This window comes from Eucyclogobius newberryi, unplaced genomic scaffold (assembly GCF_026437365.1).
Source record: "Eucyclogobius newberryi isolate DKJ021-1_F unplaced genomic scaffold, fEucNew1.0.hap1 SCAF_14, whole genome shotgun sequence".
NCBI classification, from domain to species: Eukaryota; Metazoa; Chordata; class Actinopteri; order Gobiiformes; family Gobiidae; genus Eucyclogobius; species Eucyclogobius newberryi.
Genome location: NW_027315768.1, coordinates 35,979,442 through 36,003,467, shown reverse-complemented (window position 1 = coordinate 36,003,467; position 24,026 = coordinate 35,979,442). Strand labels below are relative to the sequence as shown.

General features: G+C 50.7%; 3 protein-coding genes across 4 annotated transcripts in view; 2 read left to right on the top strand and 1 right to left on the bottom strand.

The window, feature by feature from the left end:
* Positions 1-24,026, top strand: part of spegb (striated muscle enriched protein kinase b) — an 84,747-nt gene that overhangs the window by 13,619 nt on the left and 47,102 nt on the right. For both annotated transcript variants that reach the window (XM_072445346.1, XM_072445345.1), the window contains exons 5-13: positions 17-1,374; positions 2,454-2,597; positions 7,776-7,958; positions 9,856-10,013; positions 10,160-10,248; positions 13,321-13,496; positions 17,887-18,147; positions 18,785-18,943; positions 20,716-20,905. In XM_072445346.1, coding sequence (XP_072301447.1) covers positions 17-1,374; positions 2,454-2,597; positions 7,776-7,958; positions 9,856-10,013; positions 10,160-10,248; positions 13,321-13,496; positions 17,887-18,147; positions 18,785-18,943; positions 20,716-20,905 — 2,718 coding nt within the window. The remainder of the gene's footprint in view (positions 1-16; positions 1,375-2,453; positions 2,598-7,775; positions 7,959-9,855; positions 10,014-10,159; positions 10,249-13,320; positions 13,497-17,886; positions 18,148-18,784; positions 18,944-20,715; positions 20,906-24,026) is intronic.
* LOC140360039 (E3 ubiquitin/ISG15 ligase TRIM25-like) lies at positions 14,746-16,377 on the top strand. Its single transcript, XM_072445347.1, has one exon. The coding sequence runs from the start codon at positions 14,780-14,782 to the stop codon at positions 16,172-16,174; it is 1,395 nt and encodes a 464-aa protein (XP_072301448.1). The 5' UTR covers positions 14,746-14,779; the 3' UTR covers positions 16,175-16,377.
* Positions 23,498-24,026, bottom strand: part of LOC140359237 (uncharacterized) — a 2,615-nt gene continuing 2,086 nt past the window's right edge. The window contains exon 3 of the mRNA XM_072444099.1: positions 23,498-24,026. This exon is cut by the window's right edge and continues 537 nt beyond it. The gene's annotated coding sequence lies outside the window, so the exon portion shown is untranslated.

The window sequence follows — 24,026 nt, the reverse complement described above, 5'->3', positions numbered from 1 at the left end:
CCTGTTTCTCCCTCAGGGAGTCGCCTCCTCAGGTGCTGCCGCCTCCTTCTCCTCGGCTCGTCAAGCGTCCGTCCTCGTCCCCGATGCCCTCTCGCTCCGGCTCCACCACGCCTGTCGGATCGCGCAAGAAAAACCTCGTTCCGGCGGACTACCAGGACACCGTGCCCGGGGAGTTCGAAGAAAAAGTCAAGCAGCCCAAAACTGCGTCACAAGCGAACAATAACACTCAGGATTCCAGACCGCAGACGCCTTTGAGCGAGTATTCCAGGAAGGAGTTAACGACCAGGCCGTCGCCGAAGTTAACGAGAGCAAGTTCTAAAGTGTTTGAGAAAGTTCGCGGGCTGGAGGAGAGAAGGCGAAGTCTGGACATACCGGAAGGATCGATCTCGGGGAGATCTTGGGCGGGTTTTAATCGTGCTGGTTCGGTGGATTCGGACGATGGCGGAAGTCGCTTGGGAATTTCCCGAGAGAGTTCGAGGGAGGATTTACGCGAGGCTTTGAAAGAGGACGCGGCGGAGAGAAGATCAATGTTCAGGCAAAGAGCTGCATCCCTCGAAGATAAACCACGCTACTCGCAAAAAGTCCAAGACATCGAGAATAAATTTACGGAAGAGCTGCAACGAATCAAGAAATTAGTCGGCAAACCGCACATGAAGAAGTCTTTCTCGACGGAACAGCTCACGTTAAAAGCGAAACAACGGCAACCGTTTCGCAAAATTGAACCCATACCGCCGCAAGTTCTGCAAAAGCTACAAGAACGGGAACGCGCTCAGTGGGCCAAAGAGCAAAAGGAGCGAGAATTAAATGAGCAAAAAACGCAAATCAACGCCAACGTTTCAGGAAGTCGTTTAGGCGAGGTCCCCGGTCCGCCAGAATCGATGCAGTTGGCAGATTTGCCCGGACAGCGCCCCGTACGAGAGCTCAGCCGCCTCAGCCCGGTCGTCGAAATCGCCCAAAGATCGTCGTCGCCGCTGGTCCACCAACTCGACACGCTACGCAAAGTGGAGAAAAGACCGCCCAGTCCGCTCGTGCAAAGGGTAGTGCGCCTGCAGGAGTCGACGCACGAAAAGGACGAGGCGGCGGGGAGGAAGACGCCGATCGAGGTGGCGCTGCGGAAGCTGGAGGCCAGACCGGAGAGTCCGTTGGTGGCGCGGAGAGGGATTGAGTCGAATGCGCCGCTGCCGGTCGCTCCGGCCAAACCGCCACGGGCGTCGTCCGAGGAGAAGGTCGGGGAGCGAGCGGTGATGATGAACGTGCCCAGGATCGTGGTGCAGGAGGAGGAGAAGATGGAGACGCAGCAGATGACAAGCAGCAGCAGAGAAGGGGCGCCAAAGAGCAGGAAGAAGAAGATAAGGCCTATGTCTCCAGAGCTCGGTGAGAAATGTGTTTTTTTTGGGGTTGTAACAATGTTGGAAGTGTCTTTTTTACACTTTTTGGTCGCGTGGTTGTCAAACTTGATAAATCTGCCATCGTGATGTCACAAAAGGAAAACCACGTAACCCTGCACTGAAACCTGGATTGTTTTACAGATTAATTGTGCCCAGCCCAAGCCAATCTGTTTGGGTCAAAAAAGAAGGTTTTGCCAGTAAGAGAGAATAATAAGAGAGCTTTCTTTGTGTTGCCATGGTAACGTACAGTAAGAGTAGAGCATATAGTTTTATTGTTGACGTCGAAGGAGAGTATAAAAAAGCGGGTGGATTTAGGGTTATGAATGACAAGCCCTTTTTTTTTTCGGGGATAAGCCAGGGATCAGGGGTCAGGAGTGGGTCAGGGATGGGTCAGGGGTGAGTCAGGGATGGGTCAGGGGTGGGTCAGGGCTGGGTCAGGGGTGGGTCAGGGATGGGTCAGGGATGGGTCATGGATAGGTCACGAATGGGTCAGGGATGGGTCAGGGATAGGTCACGAATGGGTCAGGGGTGGTTCATGGATAGGTCACAAATGGGCCAGGGATGGGTCAGGGATGGGTCGGGGATAGGTTATGGATAGGTCAGGGATGGGTCAGTGACGGGTCAGGGGTTAGGGAGTTCATGCTGGAGTAGATAAGTGACATCATATGTTTTCATTCCGTTGTAAGTGAATTAACTGGTCAATTCTTGCGTCAGTATTAGGGTAGTAGAGGTAACAAAGCAGATGGTGATTAGGAAGGTTGACTTTGGTTTGCAGGAACTCAAAAGAGACAATTGTACAGTGTTTGTTTAGCTTAGAAAGTTGAACTAAAGTAGGTGCATGTAAAGGGGCTGTCACTCTGCTCGGGGTGGTCCGGCTCTGGCCTGTTTCTCACTGACCTCACATTTGATCCCCTGACATTCGGCCTGTACATCTTACATCGCCGCACCAGTCGATGGGATTAAAAAGGGTTGGGCACGCCCCTACTCAGCGTTTTCTCACTCCTTTTCATTCTCGTTATATTTAGAACTGGAGTCGTGTTCTGAATAACTGTGCGTCTTCCTCAGACTCCTCGGACGACTCGTACGTCTCTGCCGGTGAAGACCCACTGGAAGCCCCCGTGTTCGAGTTTCCTCTGCAGGACGCGATGGCTTTTACTGGAGCTGACGTGGTCCTTAAATGCATCATCGCCGGAACACCGACACCTGAAGGTAACGCACGCCGACACCTGAAGGTAACGCACGCCGACACCTGAAGGTACACGCCGACACCTGAAGGTAACGCACGCCGCACGCCGACACCTGAAGGTAACGCAGGCCGACACCTGAAGGTAACGCACGCCGACACCTGTAGGTAACACACGCCGACACCTGTAGGTAACACAAGCCGACACCTGTAGGTAACACACGCCGACACCTGAAGGTAACGCATGCCGACATCCGAAGGTAACGCACGCCGACACCTGAAGGTAACGCACAAGGACACCTGAAGGTAACGCACGCCGACACCTAAAGGTAACGCACACAGACACCTGAAGGTAACGCACGCCGACACCTGAAGGTAACGCACGCCGACACCTGAAGGTACACGCCGACACCTGAAGGTAACGCACGCCGCACGCCGACACCTGAAGGTAACGCAGGCCGACACCTGAAGGTAACGCCCGCCAACACCTGTAGGTAACACACGCCGACACCTGTAGGTAACACACGCCGACACCTGAAGGTAACGCATGCCGACATCCGAAGGTAACGCACGCCGACACCTGAAGGTAACGCACAAGGACACCTGAAGGTAACGCACGCCGACACCTGAAGGTAACGCACGCCGCACGCCGACACCTGAAGGTAACGCAGGCCGACACCTGAAGGTAACGCACGCCGACACCTGTAGGTAACACACGCCGACACCTGTAGGTAACACACGGCGACACCTGTAGGTAACGCACGCCGCACGCCGACACCTGAAGGTAACGCACGCCGACACCTGAAGGTAACGCACGCCGCACGCCGACACCTGAAGGTAACGCAGGCCGACACCTGAAGGTAACGCACGCCGACACCTGTAGGTAACACACGCCGACACCTGTAGGTAACACACGGCGACACCTGTAGGTAACGCACGCCGACACCTGTAGGTAACACACGCCGACACCTGAAGGTAACGCAGGCCGACATCCGAAGGTAACGCACGCCGACACCTGAAGGTAACGCACAAGGACACCTGAAGGTAACGTACGCCGACACCTAAAGGTAACGCACACAGACACCTGAAGGTAACGCACGCCGACACCTGAAGGTAACGCACGCCGACACCTGAAGGTACACGCCGACACCTGAAGGTAACGCACGCCGCACGCCGACACCTGAAGGTAACGCAGGCCGACACCTGAAGGTAACGCACGCCGACACCTGTAGGTAACACACGCCGACATCTGTAGGTAACACACGGCGACAACTGTAGGTAACGCACGCCGACACCTGTAGGTAACACACGCCGACACCTGAAGGTAACGCATGCCGACATCCGAAGGTAACGCACGCCGACACCTGAAGGTAACGCACAAGGACACCTGAAGGTAACGCACGCCGACACCTAAAGGTAACGCACACAGACACCTGAAGGTAACGCACGCCGACACCTGAAGGTAACGCACGCCGACACCTGAAGGTACACGCCGACACCTGAAGGTAACGCACGCCGCACGCCGACACCTGAAGGTAACGCACGCCGACACCTGAAGGTAACGCACGCCGACACCTGTAGGTAACACACGCCGACACCTGTAGGTAACACACGGCGACACCTGTAGGTAACGCACGCCGACACCTGTAGGTAACACACGCCGACACCTGAAGGTAACGCATGCCGACATCCGAAGGTAACGCACGCCGACACCTGAAGGTAACGCACAAGGACACCTGAAGGTAACGCACGCCGACACCTAAAGGTAACGCACACAGACACCTGAAGGTAACGCACGCCGACACCTGAAGGTAACGCACGCCGCACGCCGACACCTGAAGGTAACGCAGGCCGACACCTGAAGGTAACGCACGCCGACACCTGTAGGTAACACACGCCGACACCTGTAGGTAACACACGGCGACACCTGTAGGTAACGCACGCCGACACCTGTAGGTAACACACGCCGACACCTGAAGGTAACGCATGCCGACAGCCGAAGGTAACGCACGCCGACACCTGAAGGTAACGCACAAGGACACCTGAAGGTAACGCACGCCGACACCTAAAGGTAACGCACACAGACACCTGAAGGTAACGCACGCCGACACCTGAAGGTAACGCACACAGACACCTGGAGGTAACGCACGCCGACACCTGAAAGTAACGCACGCCGACACCTGAAGGTAACGCAGGCAGAACCTTAATGGTAACACACACCGACACCTGAAGGTAACGCACGCCGACACCTGAAGGTAACGCACGCCGACACCTTAATTGTAACACACGCCAACACCTGAAGGTAACGCACGCCGACACCTGAAGGTAACGCACGCCGACACCTTAATTGTAACACACGCCGACACCTGAAGGTAACGCACGCCGACACCTGAAGGTAACGCACGCCGACACCTTAATGGTAACACACGCCGACACCTGAAGGTAACGCACGCCGACACCTGAAGGTAATTTACGCGACACCTAAAAGTAACACACACCGACACCTGGAGGTAACTTACACCGACAACTGAAAGTAACGCACGCCGACGCCTGAAGGTCACGCACGCCGACACCTGAAGGTAACGCACGCCGACACTTGTAGGTAACACACGCCGACACCTGTAGGTAACACACGGCGACACCTGTAGGTAACGCACGCCGACACCTGTAGGTAACACACGCCGACACCTGAAGGTAACGCACAAGGACACCTGAAGGTAACGCACGCCGACACCTAAAGGTAACGCACACAGACACCTGAAGGTAACGCACGCCGACACCTGAAGGTAACGCACGCCGACACCTGAAGGTAACGCACACAGACACCTGGAGGTAACGCACGCCGACACCTGAAAGTAACGCACGCCGACACCTGAAGGTAACGCAGGCAGAACCTTAATGGTAACACACACCGACACCTGAAGGTAACGCACGCCGACACCTGAAGGTAACGCACGCCGACACCTTAATTGTAACACACGCCGACACCTGAAGGTAACGCACGCTGACACCTGAAGGTAACGCACGCCGACACCTTAATTGTAACACACGCCGACACCTGAAGGTAACGCACGCCGACACCTGAAGGTAACGCACGCCGACACCTGAAGGTAACGCACGCCGACACCTGAGGGTAATTTACGCGACACCTAAAAGTAACGCACACCGACACCTGGAGGTAACTTACACCGACAACTGAAAGTAACGCACGCCGACGCCTGAAGGTAACGCACGCCGACACCTGAAGGTAACGCACGCCGACACCTGAAGGTAACGCACGCCGAAACCTGAAGGTAACGCACGCCGAAACCTGAAGGTAACGCACGCCGACACCTGAAGGTAACACACGCCGACACCTGAAGGTAACGCACGCCGACACCCGAAGGTAACGCACGCCGACACCTGAAGGTAACGCACAAGGACATCTGAAGGTAACGCACGCCGAAACCTGAAGGTAACGCACGCCGACACCTAAAGGTAACGCACACCGACACCCGAAGGTAACAAACACAGACACCTGGAGGTAACGCACGCCGAAACCTGAAGGTAACGCACACAGACACCTGAAGGTAACGCACAAGGACACCTGAAGGTAACGCATGCCGAAACCTGAAGGTAACGCATGCCGACACCCGAAGGTAACGCACACCGACACCTGAAGGCAACGCACGCCGACACCTGAAGGTAACGCACGCCGACACCTGTAGGTAACGCACGCCGACACCTGAAGGTAACGCATGCCGACACCTGAAGGTAACGCACGCCGACACCTGAAGGTAACATATGCGACACCTGAAGATAACGCACGCCGACACCTGAAGGTAACGCACGCCGACACCTGAAGGTAACGCATGCCGACACCTGGAGGTAACGCACGCCGAAACCTGAAGGTAACGCACACAGACACCTGAAGGTAACGCACGCCGACACCTGAAGGTAACGCACGCCGACACCTGAAGGTAACGCATAAGGACACCTGAAGGTAACGCACGCCGAAACCTGAAGGTAACGCACACAGACACCTGAAGGTAACGCACGCCGACACCTGAAGGTAACGCACGCCGACACCTGAAGTTGATTTACGCGACACCTAAAAGTAACGCACACCGACACCTGGAGGTAACTTACACCAAAAACTGAAAGTAACGCACGCCGACGCCTGAAGGTAACGCACGCCGAAACCTGAAGGTAACGCATGCCGACACCTGAAGGTAACGCACGCCGACACCTGAAGGTAACGCACGCCGACACCTGAAGGTAACGCACGCCGACACCTGAAGGTAACGCACGCCGACACCTGAAGGTAACGCACGCCGACACCTGAAGGTAACGCACGCCGAAACCTGAAGGTAACGCACGCCGACACCTGAAGGTAACGCACACCGAAACCTGAAGGTAACGCACGCCGAAACCTGAAGGTAACGCACGCCGACACCCGAAGGTAACGCACGCCGACACCTGAAGGTAACGCACGCCGAAACCTGAAGGTAACGCACGCCGAAACCTGAAGGTAACGCACGCCGAAACCTGAAGGTAACGCACGCCGACACCTGAAGGTAACGCACGCCGACACCTGAAGGTATCACACGCCAACACCTGAAGGTAATGCACGCCGACACCCGAAGGTAACACACGCCGACACCTGAAGGTAACTTACGCCGACACCTGAAGATAACGCACGCCGAAACCTGAAGGTAACGCACGCCGACACCTGAAGGTAACACACGCAGACACCTGAAGGTAACTTACACCGACACCTGAAGGTAACACACGCCGACACCTGAAGGCAACGCACGCCGACACCTGAAGGTCACGCACGCCGAAACCTGAAGGTAACGCACGCCGACACCTAAAGGTAACGCACACCAACACCCGAAGGTAATACACACAGACACCTGGAGGTAACGCACAATGACACCTGAAGGTAACGCACACAGACACCTGAAGGTAACGCACGCCGACACCTGAAGGTAACGCAACTGAATCTTTTTCTATTGAACACTCCTGGACAAATGAGGGATTACACTGACAAGTAATAATTCTTCTTCTTCTTCTTCTTCTTCTTCTTCTTCTTCTTCTTCTTCTTCTTCTTCTTCTTCTTCTTCTTCTTCTTCTTCTTCTTCTTCTTCTTCTTCTTCTTCTTCTTCTTCTTCTTCTTCTTCTTCTTCTTCTTCTTCTTCTTCATTATGGTTTCGCTCCCTCAGTGCGCTGGTCCAAAGACTCGGAGCCGGTCTCATGTCTGAGTCTGAACTACTCTGTGAAAGTGGAAGGAGAAAGACACATTCTGTGGATCAAATCTGCGAGAGTCGCAAACGCCGGAGTCTACTGCGTCACTGCGAGTAACCAGGTCGGGAAAGCCTCCAGCTCGGCTACTCTCACTGTCAGAGGTCAGTCCTGAGATAGACCTGGTTTAGTCCTGGTTTAGTCCTGGTTTAGTCCTGATTTAGTCCTGGTTTAGTCCTGGTTTAGACCTGGTTTAGACCTGGTTTAGACCTGTTTTTGTCCTGGTTTAAAATGAGTGTGCCCTCTACTGTGGGTGGGGTCACTCTGCTGTGGGTGGGGCCACTCTGCTGTGGGTGGGGCCACTCTGCTGTGGGTGGGGCCACTCTGCTGTGGGTGGGGCCACTCTGCTGTGGGTGGGGTCACTCTGCTGTGGGCGGGGCCACTCACGTGCTGAGTTAGACTGAAGGTTTCAACAGCATCAAGCTCTTAAGCGTTTCTGTCACAAATATGATTCCCATGAACATTGAAATCACCTGTAATGACCAAACCATCAGAGTCTGTGCGACTGAAACGTCTCAGTCAAATCATCATTAAACGTTGGCAGTTCTGGAGAGACTGTTTTAGCTCCATTTTAAAGGAGACACACTCACATGATGAAAACACCACAAAACACAACCTGCAGCTTCATCTCCAAAAACTGCACAGACTCCGCCCTCTTTTTGTTTTCTCGTGTTTCAGATTCAAACTTAAAGGAGAGTGAGGGAGGAGAGGAGAGTGAGGGAGGAGAGGAGAGTGAGGGAGGAGAGGAGAGGAGAGTGAGGGAGGAGAGGAGAGGAGAGTGAGGGAGGAGAGGAGAGTGAGGAGAGGAGAGGAGAGTGAGGGAGGAGAGGAGAGGAGAGTGAGGGAGGAGAGGAGAGGAGAGTGAGGGAGGAGAGGAGAGGAGAGTGAGGGAGGAGAGGAGAGTGAGGAGAGGAGAGGAGAGTGAGGGAGGAGAGGAGAGGAGAGTGAGGGAGGAGAGGAGAGGAGAGTGAGGGAGGAGAGGATAGTGAGGGAGGAGAGGAGAGTGAGGAGAGGAGAGGAGAGTGAGGGAGGAGAGGAGAGGAGAGTGAGGGAGGAGAGGAGAGGAGAGTGAGGGAGGAGAGGAGAGGAGAGTGAGGGAGGAGAGGAAAAGGAGAGTGAGGGAGGAGAGTGAGGAAGGAGAGGAGAAGGAGAGTGAGGGAGGAGAGTGAGGAAGGAGAGGAGAAGGAGAGTGAGGGAGGAGAGTGAGGAAGGAGAGGAGAAGGAGAGTGAGGGAGGAGAGTGAGGGGGGAGAGGAGAAGGAGAGTGAGGGAGGAGAGTGAGGAAGGAGAGGAGAAGGAGAGTGAGGGAGGAGAGGAGAGTGAGGGAGGTGAGGGAGGAGAGGAGAAGGAGAGTGAGGGAGGAGAGGAGAGTGAGGGAGGTGAGGGAGGAGAGGAGAAGGAGAGTGAGGGAGGAGAGGAGAAGGAGAGTGAGGGAGGAGAGTGAGGGAGGAGAGGAGAAGGAGAGTGAGGGAGGAGAGTGAGGGAGGAGAGGAGAAGGAGAGTGAGGGAGGAGAGTGAGGGAGGAGAGGAGAAGGAGAGTGAGGGAGGAGAGGAGAGTGAGGGAGGAGAGGAGAGGAGAGTGAGGGAGGAGAAGGAGAAGGAGAGTGAGGGAGGAGAGGAGAGTGAGGGAGGAGAGGAGAGGAGAGTGAGGGAGGAGAAGGAGAAGGAGATGTTGCAGGGGAAACTTGAGTACTCGAGTTTGAACTGAAAATGTAGGTGAAAATTCAAATTTAAAGTTTCAAGTGGAATAAATGAGACGAGAACAAATCCTTGTGTCGTCAGAATCATGTTGAGAATAAAAGATCGGTTGGTAAAAAAAGACGTCAAGAGTTTTCCACTTTAGTTCAGATGTTTTGTGTAAATGCTTTGACTCATTTTGAACGAAACGTTGATTTAAAAAAATATTTGACAGTTTTATTTGTTCTTGTTATAGTTTTGTTTTTGTGTCTCTTTTAAATGTTTCACGTAAATAAAGGTCTAAACCACAGATTTGTTTTGGCAGAGAACGTGTCTGGCTCAAACCTGGGCCTCCCTCTGGACCTGAGCAGCCCGATCACCTCAGACGAAGAATATCTGAGTCCCCTCGAGGAGAACCTGGAGTCTGGACCAGAGACCGGACTCGGACTGGACCCTCGCTTCAGACAGCCGCCGGCTTTTCTGGTGAGTGCCGGTTTAGTCCTGGTTTAGTCCTGGTTTAGACCTGGTTTAGTCCTGGTTTAGACCTGGTTTAGTCCTGGTTTAGACCTGGTTTAGACCTGGTTTGGTCCTGGTTTAGACCTTGTTTAGACCTGGTTTGGTCTTTTCAGGTGACGGTCAGTGATCAGTCGGTCGTGGAGGGACAGGAAGTGTCCTTGTCCGTGCGGGTCAGTGGTCAGCCCAAACCCATGCTCTACTGGTGAGTCACGGTACTGCGACACTCCCACTACAAACTCTTAAAGCGGCACAATCAGTTTGTAAGAGTTTTAAAAGTCTGAAAACAAAAACATGATGTGATTTCACTGGGACTAAACTCACTAAAGACGCGCGCAACGTAGTTAAACCCGTGTGACGTCAGTTAAACCCGTGTGACGTCAGTTAAACCCGTGTGACGTCAGTTAAACCCGTGTGACGTCAGTTAAACCCGTGTGACGTCAGTTAAACCCGCGTGACGTCAGTTAAAATGTGCTTGCTTTTATCGACAGAAAGATTACACTCTTTAACACTAATTATACTTTTGTGAAACTCAAAAACAATTTACTTTTTGCATCATTTGTAATAGATTAACTGACATTTTACCCTGGAAATGTCTTGCTTCTTGCTTATTGTTTGTTGTAAAATCATATAATGAGTTTAATGCCACACTGGGAGATATTATATATATATAATATTAATAATTAATATATATATTATATTCAGGCTTTGTATCTGTCATGTTGTGTTTGTTCTTTTGGAGTTTATTGTGTAATATATAATATCAGTTTGAGACGCTGCAGCAGGAGAAGGGAAACGCTCCTCTGTTTCCATGACGACGGGAGACTCCGGTCGCCATGGAAACTGGGAAAGTCCTCCGCTCGTCCGTTTGTTTATTTGTTTGGTTTCCCAAGCGGAGGCTGAGGGGTTCTAAATGTTCATTGCTATGGAAACGGTTTTGGATTTTCCTCACAAAAACAAACCGGCCTGAACACGTGTTTGTCTTTTAAAACAATAAAAAAAGAAGCACATTAAATGCTGCTGCTCCGCGCCCCGAGTGGCCGCTGCAGTGAACTGCACGCAACTCTTTCAAATCCAGTTTAAATGAATCATTTTTGTGGTAATAATAGTTTTAGTCTTATTTGTTGACTTTGCGTACATTATTACAGCTGTAAATGTTTATTTTGTGTTTTGACTGTTTAGACTTATTAAAGTGAGAGTACGGAACATTTCTCACCTTTATTATATGAAAACGACTCAAGAGGAAAGTGTTTTGTCTCTGATGCAGCGGCCATCTTTACCCGTCGCTCCTGACGACACTTTATGTTGCCATGGTAACTGTGTGTTTCACTGGTATTCTTCACCTGTTTAAAAATGTACATGATATTTAATGCGTTGTAAACACATTTTAGAACGTCCGGTTTGTTTCATTCTCCTTCTTTTCTGTCTCGTGAAACTCAAATAAAACTCAGAATGAATCATCTGCGCAAACTAAGATGCGGCGGGGAAAAACGGACCGGATCACAATCCCCCGTGATCCGGTCCAGTCTTTCCCCGTGATCCGGTCCAGTCTTTCCCCGTGATCCGGTCCAGTCTTTCCCCGTGATCCGGTCCAGTCTTTCCCCGTGATCCCGTCCAGTCTTTCCCCGTGATCCGGTCCAGTCTTTCCCCGTGATCCGGTCCAGTCTTTCCCCGTGATCCGGTCCAGTCTTTCCCCGTGATCCGGTCCAGTCTTTCCCCGTGATCCGGTCCAGTCTTTCCCCGTGATCCCGTCCAGTCTTTCCCCGTGATCCGGTCCAGTCTTTCCCCGTGATCCGGTCCAGTCTTTCCCCGTGATCCGGTCCAGTCTTTCCCCGTGATCCGGTCCAGTCTTTCCCCGTGATCCGGTCCAGTCTTTCCCCGTGATCCCGTCCAGTCTTTCCCCGTGATCCGGTCCAGTCTTTCCCCGTGATCCGGTCCAGTCTTTCCCCGTGATCCGGTCCAGTCTTTCCCCGTGATCCGGTCCAGTCTTTCCCCGTGATCCGGTCCAGTCTTTCCCCGTGATCCGGTCCAGTCTTTCCCCGTGATCCGGTCCAGTCTTTCCCCGTGATCCGGTCCAGTCTTTCCCCGTGATCCGGTCCAGTCTTTCCCGGTGATCCGGTCCAGTCTTTCCCCGTGATCCGGTCCAGTCTTTCCCGGTGATCCGGTCCAGTCTTTCCCCGTGATCCCGTCCAGTCTTTCCCCGTGATCCGGTCCAGTCTTTCCCCGTGATCCGGATCACAGAAAAAACTGGACCGGATCACGAGGAAAATACGGACCGGATCGGACCACAAGGATCACGGGGAAAAACTGGATCTGGCCCAAAGCAGAACTAAACCAAGTCCAGACCGTTATAACACATCACATTAGAGTTTAGTCCCAGAGAAAGTGTCAATGTTTCAAAATGTAGATCTCGTTTTATTTTCTTAAATGTCTTTTAAATGTGTGTGTTTTAAATGTGTGTGTTTTAATTGTGTGTTTTAATTGTGTGTGTTTTAAATGTGTGTGTTTTAATTGTGTTTGTTTTAAATGTGTGTGTTTTAAATGTGTGTGTTTTAATTGTGTGTTTTAATTGTGTGTTTTAATTGTGTGTTTTAATTGTGTGTTTTAATTGTGTGTTTTAATTGTGTGTTTTAATTGTGTTTGTTTTAAATGTGTGTGTTTTAATTGTGTGTTTTAATTGTGTTTGTTTTAAATGTGTGTGTTTTAAATGTGTGTGTTTTAATTGTGTGTTTTAATTGTGTGTTTTAATTGTGTGTTTTAATTGTGTGTTTTAATTGTGTTTGTTTTAAATGTGTGTGTTTTAATTGTGTGTTTTAATTGTGTTTGTTTTAAATTTGTGTGTTTTAAATGTGTGTGTTTTAATTGTGTGTTTTAATTGTGTGTTTTAAATGTGTTTGTTTTAAATGTGTGTGTTTTAATTGTGTGTTCTAATTGTGTGTTTTAATTGTGTGTTTTAATTGTGTTTGTTTTAAATGTGTGTGTTTTAAATGTGTGTGTTTTAAATGTGTGTTTTAATTGTGTGTTTTAATTGTGTTTGTTTTAAATGTGTGTGTTTTAAATGTGTGTGTTTTAATTGTGTGTTTTAATTGTGTGTTTTAATTGTGTGTTTTAATTGTGTGTTTTAATTGTGTGTTTTAATTGTGTTTGTTTTAAATGTGTGTGTTTTAAATGTGTTTGTTTTAAATGTGAGTGTTTTAATTGTGTGTTTTAAATGTGTTTTCAATGTGAGTGTTTTAATTGTGTGTTTTGATGGTGCGTTTTAATTGTGTGTTTTTAGGCTGAGGGCCCGGGTGGCGGTGAAGTCGGGCCCTCGTCACGTGGTGCGAGAGCGAGAAGACGACACGTTTGAGATGATCATTAAATCTGCTCAGAAATCAGACTCTGGACTTTACACCTGCAAAATCATCAACGAGTACGGCACCAAGCAGTGTGACGCCACGCTCCGGGTGACAGGTACTGCACACGCCACACCCCGGGTCACAGGTACTGCACACGCCACACCCCGGGTCACAGGTACTGCACACGCCACACCCCGGGTCACAGGTACTGCACACGCCACACCCCGGGTCACAGGTACTGCACACGCCACACCCCGGGTCACAGGTACTGCACACGCCACACCCCGGGTCACAGGTACTGCACACGCCACACCCCGGGTCACAGGTACTGCACACGCCACACCCCGGGTCACAGGTACTGCACACGCCACACCCCGGGTCACAGGTACTGCACACGCCACACCCCGGGTCACAGGTACTGCACACGCCATACCCCGGGTCACAGGTACTGCACACGCCACACCCCGGGTCACAGGTACTGCACACGTCACACCCCGGGTGACAGGTACTGCACACGCCACACCCCGGGTCACAGGTACTGCACACGCCACACCCCGGGTCACAGGTACTGCACACGCCACACCCCGGGTCACAGGTACTGCACACGCCACACCCCGGGTCACAGGTACTGCACACGCCACACCCCGGGTCACAGGTACTGCACACGCCACACCCCGGGTGACAGGTACTGCACACGTCACACCCCGGGTCACAGGTACTGCACACGCCACACCCCGGGTCACAGGTACTGCACACGTCACACCCCGGGTCACAGGTACTGCACACGCCACACCCCGGGTCACAGGTACTGCACACGTCACACCCCGGGTTACAGGTACTGCACACGCCACACCCCGGGTCACAGGTACTGCACACGCCACACCCCGGGTCACAGGTACTGCACACGCCACACCCCGGGTCACAGGTACTGCACACGCCACACCCCGGGTCACAGGTACTGCACACGCCACACCCCGGGTCACAGGTACTGCACACGCCACACGCTCAGGGAAACAGGTGCTGACTATTTCTGATGCTTGAATTTTAGTTTTAGAGTGAAACACAAGAATGTGGATGTTTCCATAGAAACGGCTCTTGTTTCAGAGTGCACACATCCAAACTGCTTCAAAAGGAAAAACGATTGACTTGACAAAGATAATGAGCCACAAAGACCACGAGTCTGTGACTTCAAACTATCGACAGAGTCTAAAGTCTAAGAAAAGCTGTCTGTGCCTTTAAAGTGCTGTCGCTCGGTGCTTCCTGCTTCCTCCTCAGATCTACACAGAGCTGTGGGTGCCTCCTGGCTCCTCCCCCTGGCTCCTCCCCCTGGCTCCTCCCCCTGCTCTCTCTCTTAAGTTTCATTTGTGTCGATGTCTCAGTCGCTCTGATCCAGGAGAAATGGCGCAGAAAGCACTCGACCAAGAAGCCTTTTTCAGTCCCGTGTGTTTGGATCTACTGAAGGATCCGGTGACTATTCCCTGTGGACACAGCTACTGCAGGAACTGTGTCCAACACCACTGGGACAAAGAGGACAAGAAGAAGCTCTACAGCTGTCCTGAGTGTCGCCAGAGTTTCAGCCCCAGGCCTGTTCTCATCAAACACATCATGTTAGCAGGTTTAGTAGAACAGCTGAAGAAGACTGGGCTCACAGCGCCCCCTGCTGACCGCTGCTATGCCGGACCTCAGGATGTGTCCTGTGATGTGTGCACTGGGAGGAAGATGAAAGCTGTCCAGTCCTGTCTGCAGTGTGTGGCTTCATACTGTGAGAGCCACCTCCAGCCTCATTATGATGCTGCAGCGTTTCAGAAACACCAGCTGGTGGCGCCGTCCCACAAGCTCCAGGAAAACATCTGCTCTCAACACCACAAAGTGATGGATTTATTCTGCCGCAGCGACCAGCAGAACATCTGTTACCTCTGCTCTGTGGACCAGCACAAGGGCCACGACATAGTGTCCTCTGCCTCAGAGAGGGCCCAGAAAGAGGCAGAGCTGCCGGCCAGGAGGGCCCTGCTGCTCCAGAGCCTCCAGGACAAAGACACAGACCTGAAGAGGCTCAAACAGGAGGCTCAGGACATCAGACGCTCTGCCCAGACAGCAGTGCAGCGCAGCAGGGACAGCTTCAGAGAGATGGTCCTTCTCCTGGAGAAAAGAGGCTCTGAAGTGGAGCAGCAGATCCTCTCCCAGGAGCAGACCCAACTGAGCCCAGTCCAAGAGCTCCAGGACCAACTGCAGCAGGACGTGACTGAGCTGAAGAGGAGCATCTCTGAGCTGGACACACTGTCCCTCACTCCGGATCATAACCAGTTTCTACAGCTCTACGCTTCACTGTCCACAGACACACAGAGCACAGAGCCAGCCAGGATTCAGACAGGGCCCCGGAGCTACTTTGAGGACGTGACCAGAGCTGTGTCAGCGCTCAGGGACAAACTCCAGCTCACTCTGAGTCCAGTCCAGGTTTTACTGTCACCAGCTGAACCCAGCTCCAGAGAGGACTTCTTACAATATTATACAGAAATCACTCTGGACCTAAACACAGCTCACACCAGACTGTCTCTGTCTGATGGAAACAGAAGAGCAACAGTTATGAGAGAAAACCAGAGTTATCCTGATCATTCAGACAGATTCAGTGACATGTGTCAGGTCCTGAGCAGAGAGAGTCTGAGGGGCCGATGTTACTGGGAGGTGGAGTGGAGCGGGACGTTTGTTTATATAGCAGTTTCATACAGAGATATTCAGAGAAAAGGAAACTCTAATGAATGTATATTTGGATTCAATGATAAATCCTGGGCTTAAGTTTGTCACAAAACCGATCCTTTATTTCTGTTTAACTCAGTCCAGTCCCAGGTCTCAGGTCCGGTCTCGTCCAGAATCGGGGTTTACCTGGACCACAGTGCAGGGGATTTGTCGTTTTACAGCGTCTCTGAATGTAAGATGAGCCTCATCCACAGAGTCCAGATCACTTTCACTCACTCTCTCTACACTGGAGTCGGGTTTAACTGGTTAAATCATGGAGACACTGCACATTTCCTTAAACTCAAAAAACAGCTTCGTTCTCACAGTTAAAATGTGTGACTTTATTTTTAAAAGATTTTGTTTAAGGTTTATGACACTCTGTATATGAGGTTTTATATACATATACATATATATATAAATAAAATAGTTAAATATCAAATGACATTTGTATTTTAAATGACATTTCTGATCCGTTGTCTCATTGTCTCCACATTTTACAGCCTCTAAATCCCAGCTCTTGATTTGACATGAGATTATGATTTTGAAGTTTTACGACTCTGGATCAAAACTAGTATAAAACCACATTAATATTATACTCTGGAAAAAAGAACACTTTTAATCTATTTCTTTCAATCATAATGTTATTCCTGGTGTGACTTTATTTAACTTTAACTTTAAAGCTACACCAACTTTACTGTTTCATTTCTGTTTCATTTCAGTGTGTTTTGTGGACTCAAAGTTACTCACCGTCACAGAACAATTAACTCTGGTGTAACAAAGGTCGTCTTGACTCTGTAACTCTGAAATCTGCAATAAACTTATGAATGTTTTGGTTTCTTGTGGTTTTGTTTGTGGCAAAAATTGTAAGTCTGTGATTTGTTTTCAAGAATTTTCAAATATGAATGTTCCAGATAAATATGAATTCAAAGACGTCTGCTAGAAAAGAGACAGGAGTTCAACTAAAACATTGAAATATAATGATTAAACAGACTTAACACAATAATACAAGTGACTATGTTGTGTTGTATTTGGAATTTTCCCAAATACATTAAATTAAGCCACTTTTTCATCTTCAAATCCTTTTTCTTCGCTATAGTAATCAAACCAATTGAATCAAAAATGTGTCCAAACAAGTCTTTAAACGTGTTTGTTGAGGTTTAATTGTGTTAAGTGTGAAATGTCGGTCAAATGAATCACAAAAGTGCAGAAATATCACATTTATAACTTTATGCCTCGGTTAACATTGTCACTTTATTTCTGTTTCATGCAATAGACGATAAACTTCAAACTTTGCTCATCTTCAATACAACATCCTCATCATGACGTCATGTTCGATCGTCTCTCACTGCCAGGAAACGATCAAGTTGGTTTGTCTCATGTTTGTGTCCTTGACGTTCACTTCAGACGATAAATCACGGGTTATGTACAGTTTCTCCTCCAGTACAAACACTTCACTCTCTTCATCACATTTCTGTCCTGCCAGTGACGGCGGGAAAAGTGTCTTGCCTCAGGACACAACTGCAGTGCGTATGAGGTAAAGGTCCCCGCGAGTCCGCCTCTGTCATAAAGGTCATAAAGGTCATAAAGGTCATAAAGGTCATAAAGGTCATAAAGGTCATCAAGGTCATAAAGGTCATAAAAAGTCCAAAACTTGAAAACTGAAACCTTCAGGATCATTTTTGTCGGGTGCTGTAGTATTTGCTTGTGTTTTTTGTCCGCCCTGAACCTTTGTGTGTCATGAACAGTTTCTGAGCGGCGTTTTGTCCCCTCAGCGCCGCCCGTGGAGCCCGCCCTGGCCGTGGTCCGCCCGGTCCGCGACATCACGGCTAAAGCTGGCGACACGGTTCTGTTCGAGTGCCACGTGATGGGCCCCAAAGACACCGACGTGGACTGGCTCTCGGACGGGAAGCTCATCCAGCCGGCGCTGCTCAACTGCAAAATGCACTTCAACGGGAGGAAGTGCCGCCTCCTGCTCAACTCTGTGCACGAAGACGACTCCGGAAGCTACACCTGCAAGATCAGCTCTGCCAAAGGTACCGACTGAAACGGGACTGAACCAAGACCGAACCGGGACCGAAATGGGACCGAAACGGGACCGAAACGGGACCGAAACGGGACCGAAACGGGACTGAACCAAGACTGAACCTGGACCGAAACGGGACTGAACCTGGACTGAAACGGGACTGAACCGGGATCGAAACGGGACCAAAACGGGACTGAACCTGGACTGAAACGGGACTGAACCGGGATCGAAACGGGACCGAAACGGGACCGAAACGGGACCGAAACGGGACTGAACCAAGACTGAACCTGGACCGAAACGGGACTGAACCGGGATCGAAACGGGACCAAAACGGGACCAAAACGGGACTGAAACGGAACCGAAACGGGACCAGAACGGGACAGAAACGGGAGAGAAACTGGACCGACACTGGACTGAACCTGGACTGAAACGGGACTGAACCGGGATCGAAACGGGACCAAAACGGGACGAAACGAGGCTGAAACGGGATCGAAACGGGACTGAACCGGTTCTCAACCGGGACTGAACCTGGACTGAGCCGGGACTGAAACGGGACCGAACTGGGACTGAACCGTGTCTCAACCGGGACCAGACCGGGACCGAAACGGGGCCGAACCGGGACTGAAACGGGCCTGTGCTTGTTCCAGAGGAGGTGACGTCGTGCGGTAAACTGTCGGTGCTGCCGTCGGTGGAACCTCTGTTCACGCGCTCGCTGGACGTGCTGGAGGTGATCGAGGGACGCAACGCTCGCTTCGACTGCAAAGTGAGCGGACGGCCGGCGCCAAAGGTCGTCTGGAGCCACTTCGGTACAAAGTATTCTCTGATTAAAGACATATTATGCTCTTGTCTGATATGAAGTATTAATGAAAAAAGTAAAAAGGATTTCTGACTTACATAAAACAAGAGTTACTTCTAAATGACATTTACCGTATTTTCCAGATTATAAATCGCACCTTTTTTCATAGTTTTAGCCGGGGTGCGACTTATACTCCAGAGCGACTTATATGTGATATTATTTGTTATTTTCACACTGACAACCACAAGAGGGCGCTCTAGGCTCTAAGCGACGCAGAAGAAGAATCTGCACTTCCTCTGGAGTTTGTGGAGTTGTTTAGAAGTGACACAGAGGAAGAAGAATTCAGTGGATTTAGTGATTTGGGGTAAAACTGATGCTTTGCTAAACTTGTTAGCATGTTAGCATGTTCTTTATGCTATAGTTATCTGAAGAACTGTTCATATGTTACGTTAACATACCAGACACTTACCACAGTTCTGTCTGTGCCTCATGTAGCTGAAGGTGTTAGCGTTAGCATACGTCATGTAGCTGAAGGTGTTAGCGTTAGCATACGTCATGTAGCTGAAGGTGTTAGCGTTAGCATACGTCATGTAGCTGAAGGTGTTAGCGTTAGCATACGTCATGTAGCTGAAGGTGTTAGCGTTAGCATACGTCATGTAGCTGAAGGTGTTAGCGTTAGCATACGTCATGTAGCTGAAGGTGTTAGCGTTAGCATACGTCATGTAGCTGAAGGTGTTAGCGTTAGCATACGTCATGTAGCTGAAGGTGTTAGCGTTAGCATACGTACACTGTATCATGTAGCTGAAGGTGTTAGCGTTAGCATACGTACACCACGTCATGTAGCTGAAGGTGTTAGCGTTAGCATACGTACACCGTATCATGTAGCTGAAGGTGTTAGCGTTAGCATACGTACACCACGTCATGTAGCTGAAGGTGTTAGCGTTAGCATACGTGCACCGCGTCATGTAGCTCAAGGTGTTAGCGTTAGCATACGTGCGCCGCGTCATGTAGCTGAAGGTGTTAGCATACGTACACCGCGTCATGTAGCTGAAGGTGTTAGCGTTAGCATACGTACACCACGTCATGTATCTGAAGGTGCTAGCGTTAGCATACGTACACGCGCCATGCAGCTGAAGTTGCTAGCGTTAGCATACGTAAACCGCGTCATGTAGCTGAAGATGTTAGCGTTAGCATACGTACAACGCGTCATGTAGCTGAAGGTGTTAGCGTTAGCATACGTGCACCGTGTCATGTAGCTGAAGGTGTTAGCGTTAGCATACGTAAACCGCGTCATGTAGCTGAAGATGTTAGCGTTAGCATACGTACAACGCGTCATGTAGCTGAAGGTGTTAGCGTTAGCATACGTGCACCGTGTCATGTAGCTGAAGGTGTTAGCGTTAGCATACGTACACCGCCTCATGTAGCTGAAGTTGCTAGAGTTAGCATACGTAAACCTATTCACCATGTTCTCTAACGTTATCATTTCAAACTGCATTTATAGATTAAATGTCTGTTCATTTCCCCAAAAATGCGACTTATATATGTTTTTTTCTTCTCTATTGTGCATCTTTTTGGCTGGTGCGACTTATACTCTGGAAAATACGGTATATTTTATGATACAACCTGGAGCGTCTTGAAGGCAGAAGAAGAACGATGACTCAAACATATAACATACTTATTATAAGGAGGATCAGGTGTTCAGAAGTGTTCAGAAGTGTTCAGAAGTGTTCAGAAGTGTTCAGAAGTGCATGTGAATCCAGACGAAGCGTGTGCGTGTTCCAGACCAGCCGCTGGTGGAGAGCGAGGACGTGCGGATGCTGCAGGAGGGCGGCCGACACTCGCTCATTCTCTCCCACGTAACCAACGACGACGAAGGCTTCTACACGGTGACCGCTCGGAACCCGCACGGAGAGGCCGAGAGCTCCGCCGAACTCTACATCCAGGAGCCGCGGCCCCCCATCTCCTCTCAGATGTACGTGTACAAGTACTGACCGTAGTACTGACCGCAGGACTGACCACAGTGCTGACTGCAGTACTGACCACAGGGTTGACCGCAGTGCTGGCCGCAGGACTGACCACAGCAGGACCAACCGCAGTACTGACCGCAGTACTGACCGCAGGACTGACCGCAGTGCTGACCACAACAGGACCAACCGCAGTACTGACCACAGGACTGACTGCAGTACTGACCACAGTGCTGACCGCAGTGCTGACCGCAGTGCTGACCGCAGTACTGACCGCAGGACTGACCGCAGTACGAGCAGTTGCTGTTTTTGTAGCAGTAAAAGTAGCAACATTAGTTTTGACATGAACCCAGCTGCTGTTAGCTAGCCGCAGCTGCTGTTAGCCTAGCCGTAGCTGCTGTTAGCTTAGCCGCAGCTGCTGTTAGCTAGCCTAGACGCAGCTGCTGTTAGCTAGCCGCAGCTGCTGTTGGCCTAGCCGTAGCTGCTGTTAGCCTAGCCGCAGCTGGTGTTAGCTAGCCGCAGCTGTTGTTAGCTAGCCTAGATGCAGCTGGTGTTAGCTAGCCACAGCTGCTGTTAGCCTAGCCGTAGCTGCTGTTAGCCTAGCCGCAGCTGGTGTTAGCTAGCCGCAGCTGTTGTTAGCTAGCCTAGATGCAGCTGGTGTTAGCTAGCCACAGCTGCTTTTAGCCTAGCCGTAGCTGCTGTTAGCTTAGCCGCAGCTGCTGTTAGCTAGCCTAGACGCAGCTGCTGTTAGCTAGCCGCACCTGCTGTTAGCCTAGCCGTAGCTGCTGTTAGCATAGCCACAGCTGGTGTTAGCTAGCCGCAGCTGCTGTTAGCCTAGTCGTAGCTGCTGTTAGCCTAGCCGCAGCTGCTGTTAGCCTAGCCGCAGTTGCTGTCAGCCTAGCCGTAGCGGCTGTTAGCATAGCCGCAGTTGCTGTTAGCCTAGCCGTAGCTGCTGTTAGCCTAGCCGCAGCTGCTGTTAGCCTAGCCGCAGTTGCTGTTAGCCTAGCCGTAGCTGCTGTTAGCCTAGCCGCAGTTGCTGTTAGCCTAGCCGTAGCTGCAGTTAGCCTAGCCGCAGTTGCTGTTAGCCTAGCCGTAGCTGCTGTTAGCCTAGCCGCAGCTGCTGTTAGCCTAGCCGCAGTTTCTGTTAGCCTAGCCGTAGCTGCTGTTAGCCTAGCCGCAGTTGCTGTTAGCCTAGCCGTAGCTGCTGTTAGCCTAGCCGTAGCTGCTGTTAGCCTAGCCGTAGCTGCTGTTAGCTTAGCCGCAGCTGCTGTTAGCTAGCCTAGACGCAGCTGCTGTTAGCTAGCCGCACCTGCTGTTAGCCTAGCATTAGCTGCTGTTAGCATAGCCGCAGCTGCTGTTAGCTAGCCTGGACGCAGCTGCTGTTAGCTAGCCGCACCTGCTGTTAGCCTAGCCGCAGCTGCTGTTAGCCTTGCCGCAGTTGCTGTTAGCCTAGCCGTAGCTGCTGTTAGCCTAGCCGCAGTTGCTGTCAGCCTAGCCGTAGCGGCTGTTAGCATAGCCGCAGTTGCTGTTAGCCTAGCCGTAGCTGCTGTTAGCCTAGCCGCAGCTGCTGTTAGCCTAGCCGCAGTTGCTGTTAGCCTAGCCGTAGCTGCTGTTAGCCTAGCCGCAGTTGCTGTTAGCCTAGCCGTAGCTGCAGTTAGCCTAGCCGCAGTTGCTGTTAGCCTAGCCGCAGTTGCTGTTAGCCTAGCCGTAGCTGCTGTTAGCCTAGCCGTAGCTGCTGTTAGCCTAGCCGTAGCTGCTGTTAGCTTAGCCGCAGCTGCTGTTAGCTAGCCTAGACGCAGCTGCTGTTAGCTAGCCGCACCTGCTGTTAGCCTAGCCGTAGCTGCTGTTAGCATAGCCGCAGCTGCTGTTAGCTAGCCTAGACGCAGCTGCTGTTAGCTAGCCGCACCTGCTGTTAGCCTAGCCGCAGCTGCTGTTAGCCTTGCCGCAGTTGCTGTTAGCCTAGCCGTAGCTGCTGTTAGCCTAGCCGCAGTTGCTGTCAGCCTAGCCGTAGCGGCTGTTAGCATAGCCGCAGTTGCTGTTAGCCTAGCCGTAGCTGCTGTTAGCCTAGCCGCAGCTGCTGTTAGCCTAGCCGCAGTTGCTGTTAGCCTAGCCGTAGCTGCTGTTAGCCTAGCCGCAGTTGCTGTTAGCTTAGCCGTAGCTGCAGTTAGCCTAGCCGCAGTTGCTGTTAGCCTAGCCGTAGCTGCTGTTAGCCTAGCCGCAGCTGCTGTTAGCCTAGCCGCAGTTTCTGTTAGCCTAGCCGTAGCTGCTGTTAGCCTAGCCGCAGTTGCTGTTAGCCTAGCCGTAGCTGCTGTTAGCCTAGCCGTAGCTGCTGTTAGCCTAGCCGTAGCTGCTGTTAGCCTAGCCGCAGCTGCTGTTAGCTTCTCGGAGATGTCCTTGTGTGTTTGTCCGTTGAAGTGATAGAGAATGTGATTTGATTGAGCCTTCGTTAGTGAGCGTTCCCTCAGACTATGACATATCTAATGATCAATTATATAAAACATGACATAAAGTGTAAATAAACATTTGGGTTCAGTTCAGAAATGAAACGTTAGAGTTTTCGTTATTCTTCTTTATTCTTTTATATTAAACCACAGCCACAACGTTTGGAAAGTGATTGAATCAGATTTAAATGCATCAGATGTTTTGATGACATCACAGTTCATATTTCCATATTTCCATATTTACATATTTCCACAGAAAGTAAAATCCTCAAAAAGAAAACTGTACGATGCATTTTACCATTGACGTGATTTAAAGATGCACCGTGTAACTTCTCTGGTGGATGTGATGTGATGTTCCACGTTACAGCATTTAACTCATCTCCATGGAGACAAGCAGACACCACCAGGCCAAGTTACAGGTCAGATCTGTGGAGAAGCGAGCGATTATCCATGTTTTTCAAGGTATATTTTTTGGCTTTAAGATAGAAAAGTTTCTTACTGCACCTTTAACAGTCAAAATGTGTCACATGACAGCCAGGGTGTCCAAACTATGGCCTGGGGGCCAAACGTAGCCCTCAGAACAATTTGTGTTGGTCCTTCCTGCTAATTATTCTCAAATAAACAAAAGTACTTTTTACAGTAAAATCCAAAACATTGTCCCAAATACTTGATTAAATGAAGAATAATA